Below are 11374 nucleotides of genomic sequence, written 5' to 3' on the forward strand. Positions count from 1 at the left end.
CCCCTCCCCACCCCCGAGCTGATCTGCTGCGCGCGGGCGATTCCCCCTTCCCTTCCCTTCCCCAGGAAACACGCTGATAGATGAGACTTGATAAGGAGCTGAAAGCTCGTCCAAAACAGAAACATGTGCGTGCGCTTCTTGTTTATACTCGGCTAGGAAGTAAAGACGCATCATTTCCTCTCTCTCTTTTTTCTGTCCCCTCTTCTTTCTCAAGAGATACCTTAATGCCATGGCAACAGCCTTCAACCCTTTTCTTGTATGACACAACCAGATTTGAAAAAGGTTAGCAGTGTGTTGTAATCAAACCCAGGCAGGTCAATCATGTAAAGAGATGACTTCCCATGCTCCGTGGGATAATGAATGAACAGATCACAGAGGTCTCCCTTGTTTCCTTCCTCTCCTTCCCCCCTCACCACCCGAAGCGCAGGGTGTTAGCGTTTGTCTCCAGTGAATGAAATGGAAGTGAACAATTTCCAAAGGTTGCTGGAAAACAGAGCGTTGATGAGATGGAGGACACCCAACAATAGAAAAGGTGTCCAACATGGACACGTTCTTCGTTGCACCAGCAATGAACAGAGAGATTCTATGTGCAAAACAAAAAACACCGTGTCAGTGCTGTGAAACACGCCGTCTCACAAACTAAGCTGGGCTCTGCTTCCTCGTGCTACGTGTGTATCATTTCCAGGCTTAAGATATCACTGGCAATTTCACGCTTTGAAAACAGCAATTCAGATCTCATTAACATCAGGATGGTGGTTTTTTTTTTCCTTTTTTTTTTTTTGTGTGTGTCACTTTCTAAAAATCAGACATTTAGGATTCATTCAAATGATAGGAATGGATCATTCTGACAATTTGTTTGAGATAAGATATCTTCAGGATGAAGTTTGATCAAAACTGGGGACATACCATGTGGATGAAGGAGGACACTGGAATACAAGACATGGGAGCCCCAGATATCCAGCTCTCCTCACATCTCCTGCTGAAGCGGTTCCACGTGGTAGATATAAAGCCCTTATTGACTTGGGGACTTGAAACTTAATTTTCCATAGCCAAGGCTGGGTGTCTTGATCACTGACATTCAACCCCCATTGGTGCAACTCTACTGAATATGGCTTGATGGAAATGACTTGATGGAGTGATGGCATTGGTGGATGGGGGAAGGGCGATGGATGTCATCTACCTGGACTTCTTCAAAGCCTTTACATGGTCCCTCACCACATCCTTCTCTCCAAATTGGAGAGGTATGGATTTGAAGGATGGACTGTTCGGTGGGTTAAGAACTGGTTGGCTGGTCGCAGCCAAAGGGTTGTGATAAATGGTTCTATGTCAGGGTGGAGGCCGGTCACGAGTGGTGTCCCCCAAGGCTCAGTCCTGGGACCGGTGCTCTTCAGCATCTTTATCAATGGCATGGACGGTGGAATCGAGTGCACCCTCAGCAAGTTTGCAGATGACACCAAGCTGAGCGGTGCAGTCGATACATTGGAAGGAAGAGAAGCCATCCAGAGGGACCTGGACAGGCTGGAGAAGTGGGCCCACAAGAATCTAGTGAGGTTCAACAAGGCCAAATGCAAGGTGCTGCACTTGGGCCGAGGCAATCCCAGGTATTTATACAACCTGGGGGAAGAACTCCTTGAGAGCAGCCCTGCAGAGAGGGACTTGGGGGTCCTGGTGGACGAGAAGCTGGACATGAGCCAGCAGTGTGCACTCACAGCCCAGAAGGCCAACTATGTTCTGGGCTGCATTAAAAGAGGAGTGGTCAGCAGGGAGAGGGAGGTGGTGGTCCCCCTCTACTCGGCTCTTGTGAGGCCCCATCTGGAGTAATGTGTCCAGGCCTGGGGACCCAGCACAAGAAAGATGCAGAGCTCTTGGAACGAGTTCAGAGGAGGCCACCGAGATATCAGAGGCTGGAGCACCTCTCCTAAGAGGAAAGGTTGAGGGAACTGGGCTTGTTTAGCTTGGAGAAGAGAAGGCTCCAGGGAGACCTCATTGTGGCCTTCCAATACTTGAAGGGAAAATATAAACAGGAGGGGGAACGATTGTTCATGAGGGTGGATAGCGATAGAAGGGGGAATGGTTTCAAGCTGAGTCAGGGGAGATTTAGGTTAGATATTAGGAGGAAGTTTTTCACACAGAGGGTGGTGACGCACTGGAACAGGTTGCCCAAGGAGGTTGTGGATGCCCCGTCCCTGGAGGCATTCAAGGCCAGGCTGGACGTGGCTCTGGGCAGCCTGGTCTAGTGGTTGGTGACCCTGCACTCAGCAGGGGGGTTGAAACTCGATGATCTTTGAGGTCCTTTTCAACCCAGGCCATTCTATGATTCTATGACCTCATGGTCAGAGCCACAAATAAAGCAGCAGCAGGGCAAGATGCCATAGCAGTGATCCCAGTCGTGCCACTGGACAGGTTACAGTGGTTTGGGCAGAGTTCTGCTGCCACCTGAACAGGACCAGGGAGGACTCCACTTGTCCCTGGGGCTGTTTCTCTGCACAGCACCAGGTAAGCAGTCCAGCAGCACTGGGTTTGTCTACTGGCTGTTTGCAGACGTTAATTCCAGATTAGTGTCCAGCAGGTAATGGAGAGAGGGAGAAGGAAACCCCTAGGAGACCCCTGAGAACCCATTTGTAGGGTTAACACTCCCAGTGTATTCAATATTTTGTGTTAATCGATGCGTCCTGTTCTGCATGCACAGCTCATGACTGTGTCATGACACTATCACAGACAACTATTTTTTCACCTTAAAAATGGATTGAAATGGCCACAGTGCAAACAGGCAGCACCTTTCTCCAACTGATTAACTTAAAAAGATAGATATTAAACTGCATCTCAGTTATGCTCTATATGATTTTGATTCAAGGACTCCAGCTGCAGATGCCAACCAAACAAAACTCTCCTAGCTGACATCACCCAAACTGCACTGGGCCAGCTTACTGCATTAGACCAGAGAGTTCTGTCCAAACCCTCGGACAACTCTTTTCAGTTAATATGAACATACTCTGATGGGAATTGCACTGAAAGACTGCTGAATTTGAAAAGTTAAGTGCTCTAGACCACTTGTGCATCCTCATTCAATCTTGCTGTGAGTGCAGCTATGAGGAAGTCCGAATGCCAATTGTTAAAGCAGGCAGATCTTTAAAAGTCATAAGACAAACCTGTAGGAATCTGAAACATAAGTTCACCTGCAGCTTTCTCACCTACAGGAAATTTTCAAGACCTGGTTTTGATTTAACTTCAAATCACAAAGATGTTAGCTTCTGTAGAAAGACAATACTTCAAAAGGGGAAATTCAGAGTGAAGGAGGAGTCTTAGAAAAGCATGAGATACTACTTCAGGAGAAGTCCTTTCAGCTAGCATACTTTCAATACACAGTATGGAAATATCTATGAAAATTGCAATATTAACCAATGCCTGAAATTGAAATTCATCATTTTATTTTGGAACAGCTTATCTTTCAGCACTGGATCCGATTTCTGTGTCAGAATTTTTTTTTTATCATTTCTTCTCAGCAAAGGATAAGAATGGAGAGCGTAAGAGGGATTAGGATGAAACCATCGCAGGCTTGATAATGGCAGAGAGGTTTTTAAAGATTGACTTTGAAGTGAAAAATTAAGCAAACCTTTAGAAGAGGCTTCTCAATCAGAAATGGGGTATTTATAAGAGGCATCCATTGTAAACAACTGAAATAGCTCAATGCCAGTCTGAATGCATGTCATCCGTCTCCAGGAACCTGGAAGCGGAGTTCATTTTTCTTCATTTACATCCTAAAATTAATGGAGGCAAAGGAGAATTGCTTGGTGCTGAGTGAAGGTGGGCACTAAGCGGGCTGGTATCATTACTCCCATCCTGTCACCACGGCATCTCTAGCTGCCATTTATCCCAAGCTGCCTTTTCAAAGAAGCTGCTGTGGAGAAAGCTGATTTCAGCCCAGTTCCCACATCACGCCCTTGGAGCCCATTGCAGGCAATGGGATGGAGAGTTTTCAATCACTGGGCAGCACCTCACTTCCAGGTGGGCAACCACATGGGGCTTTCCCTATAAATCAGATCTGCTAACGTGGTACGGACCGAGGCACAAAGCTTTGCTCAGCCAGGCTGTGGGATGGGCTCACGAACAGAGCTGCAGGGCTTGGCTGGGGAGACAGAGAGCCTCAGGGGTAGCAGCTAATGGATATTGCTAAGAGATCTGTAACTGGACAGCTCAGTTGGACAGAATTTGTTTGAGCCTCTAATTAGATGTCCAAAGCTTATTAAAAAAAAACTCTTCTTCCAGTCCCAAATTATCCGCAAACATTCTTAATTTTTCAGTATTAATTTACCGTGGGACTAATAATAGTTGCAGATAGAGCTTTGCATACCGGCTGGGGGAATTCTTCCAATCCATTTACTTCAGAGAATAAACAATTTATACTGTTCTTAAGAGACCTCTTCCCTTTCCATCCTCTGCTTAAGTGAAAAAACCTAACTCCTCAGCTGTGCACCTTTAAGTTCGCTACCCCTCTCCCTCATTCCCTGCAGCCAGGCAGGGCCACGTGCTCCCCAGCAGCAGGTGAGCCAGGCTCACAGGTGAGCACTTTGTGTAATACAGTGATAAAAGCTCCCACACGAATCCCCTTGCTCTTTGCTACCTCATCTCTCTCGTGCTTAATAATCTGTTGCCTTCTCGCTTCAGTTTGGTGCTCTGAGGAACTGCTCTATGTGTGGTTCAGTCACCTTAATTGAAGAGATTTTGTCATTTCAGCTTTATTGCTTTCTCGTGGTTATCCTCACTTAGAGCTAACAGTTGCTCTCGTTTTGCTTGAGGGAACAGTGGTGGTCATAGGCAGCATCAAAAGTAGCAGACACAGGGAAGCACTTAAATATGCTTAAGTTTAAAGTTATAACACACTGATTTCAAGCAACACGATTGTGAAAATCCTGTTCCATGCAGGACTGATATCCCGATTATGAGGTCTAACAGGGGGGATATGGGAGAAGCTGACCTATTTGTTTCTAGCTGTCTTCTGAGAATGAGCATCACTCACATTTGAATTCCAGGTACCTCCCAAACTGACCCTGCCGTGGGTTGGGTGCAGTGTAAGTGTCCTTTGCTAATACTGCAGTTTGGTCTTTCCCACAGCTGGAGCTCATTTTAATTTATTTGCCTGAATGTTAACGTACCAAATGCCTATTCAGCTTTGTAAGTAATTATTTTGTCAAAGCATGAGGTATTGTGAGACCTACTAACAGATGCTCTGCTGTTATTTCACATCCACCGGTGGCACTGAAGCCTCTCAGGCATTAATGAGCGTTGTCTCTGAAGGGGACTTGTAAGCAGCCATGTGGGATGGAAACAATTTCCTAGGCTTGATCTCTCAATAAATGCAAAAATCATCCCAGGTATCTACTCCTCCCTTTGGGTTGGCTTCATCCTCCTCTCCTTTCATAGGATCACTGCATCAAAGATGTGAGAGAAGATCCCAACTGGGAGCGCTCGCTTCCGATTCAAGCCCAGGACAAATGAGCAGGATTTCCAACAAAGTTAATGACAGCAGGAGCCACAGACACCAAAGATGCCACTGAGCCTCGCGCTACAGCAAGCTCTGAGGCTTTTTGTGTCCACTGCAGCAGGGTGGATGGGGACGCTTTTGTGCCTGAGTGTTTGTGCTCTTCTCCAGTTCTTTGATTTATTTAGCAAGCTCTGGTTTCTCTGGTTCCTCCAACCAAAGAAATTCGTTGATTGCCCTGTGGGACCAGCACTGATGTCATGACTTGTGGGCGCTGGGGGTTAGACCATCTTTGCTCGGAGCTGAGATCATGAAATGGTGTAATTCCCTCCTGTGGTTGCTTGGTGTGAGCCTCCGTGCGGTCACTGGCGAGGAATCTGGGTCCCTTCTCAGAATACAACTGCATTTTAATTGAATTAAGCTATGTCAAAGCAACCCAGCCATCCTGTCGTACCACTCCAGTCCTGCCCCGAAGCAGCTAACGGAGTGATTCACAGCTCACGCTCCCAAGGAGAAAGGGCAAAAATGATTTTCTCCCTCATTTACGGAGTGAAGTTTTGGTACTTCAGTTTTTCAGAACGGATTTTTTGTGTTCAAAAGCTGCTGACAGTGAAGAGCCAGGTGAAGAGTGGGACATGGAAATTCACACTGACCACAGGCCCTCTTAACCTCTTTCAACGCTTTTTGCTTCCTAATGCTGCCAGAAAGTCACAGCTCCAGCTTATTACTTCCTTTCATTTGCACCTTTTGCATAGATCTGCCATCACAGAGCACGATGTTTTGCTGTGCCCCTGCAAACTGAGATCATTTTACCCAAAGACCTTATGACCAATGCTCATTTATTTGGGAGAAGAGGGGAAGATGAATGTGGGTGAAGCATCCTTGTTTGCTCATGTCCCTTCCAATTGCTTTCAAAGCCTCCGCTGAAGCTTCTGTGGTGGGATACGGACCAGGAGAGAAACCAAGGTGCTTCTGACCTCTGCATGTCCCCCTTCCTTAACATCACCTGAGCCCATGCTCCGTTGGCACAGTGCTGGCAGGGGCTGGGTATGTCCTGCTGTGCCTGGGGCCAGCTCCTTGACTTCTGGGCCACTGCACCATGGGCCTTGGTAGGGCTGGGTGCTGTTACATTGAGGGGCAAATCTGGCTTCAGTTTAAATCTACACCTCTCAGTTTCACTTCCATGGGTGCATTCACAAGAGAAGATTCTTCCAGTTGTATTTCAGTCCCCACACACCGAACCCTACCAGGGGGATGGGGCTGGTTTAAAAGCACACCACGGTCAGCCTGTACATCTCCGTTGACTGTTTCCTGGCCAGAGGGTGATTGATTGTCACCCAGAGGGATGCTGCTCGTGGGGACCTCCAGGATGACCTCAGCATGGCTACCAGGAGGTGGTACAGCACCATGAGGCCGCCATTGCTCAGTGCTGGGTCACCCCCAGCAGCGTGATCACACAGCTCAGTTTGACGTGGGCGCTCCATTTCGGTGGGGTTGATAAGGCAAATAACATGAGCTGCATTTGTCTTTGGGGTTGAGAAAGTGTCTGGATTCAGCTCTCTCCTTCCTGCCCGCTCTCCCACAGAAACCAGGCAATTGTGATTTATCTCATTTTAATGTACTTTCTGCTGAGGATTTCAATATGATTATCCCTGAGCTTTGGCCGACCACTTCTAGCCTGGATCCTTGGCCTTCCCCATTTGTGAAAGGCTGCTTTTAGCTCTTTGGCCTACTTTTAACCCTCAAAGATAATCTCTTGGCAGCGCTTGGCCTGCTGCCAGTAGGATTAAAATCTGCTGGGGTTATTTACTCTCCTAATGAAATGCAATATACCCAAGTATATCGGTTCTAATTAACACCCCGTCCGCAACAACTCTCCCTAGCTCTGATAATTATGAAAAAATCCACCCTCTCCCAGTCACCCCGGCCATCAGAAAGGAAATGAATTTCAGTAGTTATTCGCTTTTATTACTCGCACATAGCGCTCTTCCCAAACTTCATGCTGGCTCGCTCCTTGTTCCCTACGCTGAAGTGCTGCCAGGAGTTGTCTGACACTTTTAAATTTTATTTAGGTCTTGGCTGAAGTTTGACTTGGGTGAGGCTGGGAAGCAGAGCATGCCCTTTGGACACCGGCTGCAGGGTGGCACGGGCATGGCAGGAGAGCACAGATCCTGCTGGTGGGCGTCCTGGGCTGGCTTTGGTTTGTAGGGCATCCAAGCAGTCCTTGTCCTGATGGGTGAAACCAATCTGAGGGAGGAGAAAAGGGCTCTGAGGATGCTTTGGCAAAGCCTAGAAAGCCTGTCTTAACTTTTCACTGTCACAGCTGCTGATAGAACACTAATATATTCGTAATTCGGAGGAGAATAGCTCCAAATAAGCACTGCAGCCTCTCAGAAGCCCTCATCTGTGCTAGATTACGTCAAGGGCTCTTGAATTAAACAAATCTGAAGTTTCTAGGCCAAGCCATATTTGAGACATGACATGAAAAAGCATTAGGAGATGCTTCAAACACTCTGAATTACACTTATTTTCCCTAAGACCTATGTCTCAGAAAGGGATTGTCTGATTTGTCTCAGGTTTTGCCAAAAAACCTCCTCTTCTGGCTATATACCATGCACACAGTCCAAAGATGCACCCAGCTTTTCTCTATGACTCCAGCAGCTGGGCCAAGCCCAGCCACTTGGAAAGCTCGTTACAAGGTTCATCAAGGCAGATGGGGAGAACTGGGACAGTGAGTCTCTGTTAGCCCCTGGTGTTGGTGTTCTGCGAGACCTGACTCTCCTGTCACTGTCAAAGAAGAAGATATTGCTACTAAAATGCCTGGAAAAAATGAAAAAAAGGGAAAAAAAAAAAAGAAGTATTTCTGAAGACCTCCTTCCCAGGAGGAAGGTAGAAGAAACTGGAGACATGGGTCAAATACCCGTGTTCCTTGGGACCCTTGTAGGCCTCTTTGAAGATCATGCAATGGTTTACAGGAGGTGTCTGCTGAGGCTGGGACTGAGGCGACCCTGAAACGCAGGACAGAAGTTATGACTGAGTATGAAATGAGCTTTTTTGGGCAAGGTTTCACTGTCTCTCTCTGCCAGCTTGGCCTCAGCTCACCGCAGGCAGACTCTTCGCAAAGCACTGCATGGATGAATGTTTTAGCATCAGCACATGAGATGGGCTTTGCTGAGAGGTTTGTCTTCACTAGAGAAGAAGAAATAAGGTGTCTGCAGGACCCAGTGGCCCAAGCCCTTGGCAAGCCACGTCCTGCTGTGTGTGCCGTCTTCATCCTGCCCCCAAGCAAGACAAATGAGTGTTAGGAGCCTTTTATGACACGTGCTCAGATTTCAACACCTCCCCGGAGCCCTTGGTGCAGCACAGCCTCAGTGAGGATAACCAACCTGTGGGAGAGCAGTGATGAAATGCAGCCTTCTCCGGTAACTTGGGAGCTGCGCATCCTTTGAGGTCTGCAAGTCCTTACCTCTTCCCCCTGCCCAATCCCGATGGCGTCTGACCACTCTGGGACACGTGGGCAGCTCTCCCAAGGCATCTCCTGATCCAAGGTCCCATGGGCTGAGCCTGTGCAAGGGACATGGGAGGGAGAAGTGCTGCACGATCACTGTTGTTGGGAAGACTGAGGGAACTGCAGGTACCCCAGAGCTACTGCGCTGCACTGGTTGCAAGGTGACAAGTGCACGCAAGCAGGGCTTCTGGGAAGGGCCGTGCAGGTGGATGCCATGGTGATTTAACTGAACTCCAGCCTGGCTATTTATGGACAGCAATCAAATCCAGAATCCAAGCTACAAAAGGGTTTAAGCACTCCACCAGAGAGGTGTGTTTAAGGGGTTGTTCCTGGCGAACCTTGCCCTTGGATGACTGCTCCCACCTCACGTCAGGACCGCCTGCAGGAGGCCGGGTGGAGGAAATGAAGATGAAATGTTAAATTCAGCTGCAACGTGAATGTGAGTGTGAGACAGCAGCTTTGGGAGAGGTGCTGCAAGATGCCCCTCTGCTGCAACCCTAAGGATTCAAAAATGTGAGTCACATATCCCCAAACTGGCTCTGCGCCTTACCGAAACAATCTGCATGTATTTATGTATATCTCCATGTGAATAAAGGATGAGGAGGTGCTTTTAATTTTCGTTCTGAATTTTGAAGACCATATTTTTAATCGTTTCCCTGCAACGCTGAGGCTCAGTTTTATTCCATCTGTTATTGCTGGGGCAGTTACCAGCTGCAGGAGCCACAGCTTCTGAGGAACACCCATAATGCAGAGAACAGCAGAGCCCTCCCAGACTATCTGCAGTCGTGCACCCAAAGTGGGATTTCATTTGGGGTATAGTCTCGAAGCCTATTCCAAGTCAGGAGTGTGCAAAAAGATCTGTGGAGAGGAAGAGCCGCTAAGGACTTCTCTGCAATGCGGTGTCTTCCATTATTAAGGAAGACGAGGCATTAGGCTGTAATTGTCCGGGTAAGGTTTTATGTAGAATGGTGAAAGCCTTAGGGTTTGCATTGCTGAGATACCTCCTGGATCCGTGCTCATGGGACCTGTTCTGGGTCCGGAAAAGCAAACTGGGAAGCAGGGAATACTGTCACCAGCCATCGCTATGTAGCTGCCAGCTCTTGCAAATAAACCCTAAATCCCACAAAATGCTCCCAGAAACTTCTCCCAGAAGAGAAAGAAACAGCCTAAAGAGCCTCCAGACCCACCCCACACTTCCAAAACATCCTGCAAGCCCACAGATCTCCTCCTAGATCCTCCCAAGACCCCAATATTCCTCCCAAATCTCCTCAATATGACCCCCCAAATACACCAAATCCCCATAACACTCTCACAAACTTTCCCCAAACGGCCTCCACGCACAGAACGCAGCATCCAGGCAGGCCGGTACGAAGGCACTGAATCAACCTGCATAAGTTTCTACGCCTTTAAGTTCACTCCTCCTGAAAGCAGTGGGTCAAAATTAGGCCTTGAAAGAGTATTTTGGACCAGAGTATTTTAGCTTTGGTTATCACTAGCAGCCTTACAGTGAAGGCACATGTACAGCACCCGCCCGCTGCCATTGCCCTGGGATAGCCCTGAGCTCCTCACCCCTCCCCCAATCAGGTAGGGATAATTTCTCACCCTAATTGCTGCCTTCTAGCCACGAGTGATGAGAGGTGTTTACCCCAAAACACGCAGCCGGGCAGGAGGACTGCGTCCTAGGAGAGGGTTAACGCGGAGCTGGAGGCAGGATGTCCTCATGGGAATGGAATGTGTAGTGGTGGTAAGTGGTGGTGCCCCAGAAGCCTTTGAGAGCCCACTGACTACTGCATGCTAACGATTGGTATTATTAAAGAACAATTGATGGCCTGTAACCAAACAACAGAAACTAATTACTGGAAAACTTTTATTGTCCTTTAATTACTGGGCCCCTTTGTCAATTAGCAAAAGAGAGAGAGAAGGGAGAGAGAGAGAGAGCCGCTTTATAGCAACAATAAATTTTCTGAAACTACAGTCGTCAGTAGCTGAAAAAGCGAGTCTATTAACACACAATATTAAGGCACTGTATTTACTCAAGCTGCTAAACGGAGGTGCATTTCTTAGCTCCGGGAATACTAATCAGGGCTTTATCCCCGGGGCCCTGCTGCCGCCTGACCCCGCGGCTCTCATTCTCCAAGCAGTTTTACCCTTTGACCAAGGGGTTTTTTTTCTGGGAGCCTTCCGTGCCGAGCTGGCCCCGAGCAGCACGGCAGCGCGAGGAGCCACGGCCCCGGACTGCGAGCCCAGGGCTGGGGAGCGCGGTGTGCTCGGACCTGCAGCTCGAGGGGTTTGGCCACGAGGCCCCGCGTGTCCGTGCCTTCTGCTCCCGGCTGCTGCCTCGCCAGCGCTATCCAAAAATAGTTTATTTGACCTTTTTTTTTTTTTTT

The 11374-nt window shown here is 48.2% G+C and overlaps 1 protein-coding gene across 3 annotated transcripts; it reads right to left on the bottom strand.

The window, feature by feature from the left end:
• On the bottom strand, positions 7297–10857 carry LOC110408446. 3 transcript variants are annotated; one of them, XR_002444348.1, is made up of 5 exons: positions 10590–10850; positions 8866–9043; positions 8582–8754; positions 8400–8487; positions 7297–8299 (listed from the first exon to the last, which is right to left on the bottom strand). XR_002444348.1 is itself a non-coding variant. In XM_021417109.1 (5 exons), the coding sequence occupies exons 2-5, from the start codon at positions 9012–9014 to the stop codon at positions 7537–7539; spliced, it is 600 nt and encodes a 199-aa protein (XP_021272784.1). In that variant the 5' UTR covers positions 9015–9043; positions 10590–10845; the 3' UTR covers positions 7299–7536. The 3 variants fall into 3 exon arrangements, 2 of the variants coding, with proteins under 2 accessions (XP_021272783.1, XP_021272784.1); XM_021417109.1 differs by having other exon boundaries at positions 7299–7726; positions 10590–10845; XM_021417108.1 differs by having other exon boundaries at positions 7297–7726; positions 8400–8668; positions 8946–9043; positions 10633–10857.

The sequence above is a fragment of the Numida meleagris genome, chromosome 19 (assembly GCF_002078875.1).
Source record: "Numida meleagris isolate 19003 breed g44 Domestic line chromosome 19, NumMel1.0, whole genome shotgun sequence".
Lineage (NCBI taxonomy): Eukaryota > Metazoa > Chordata > Aves > Galliformes > Numididae > Numida > Numida meleagris.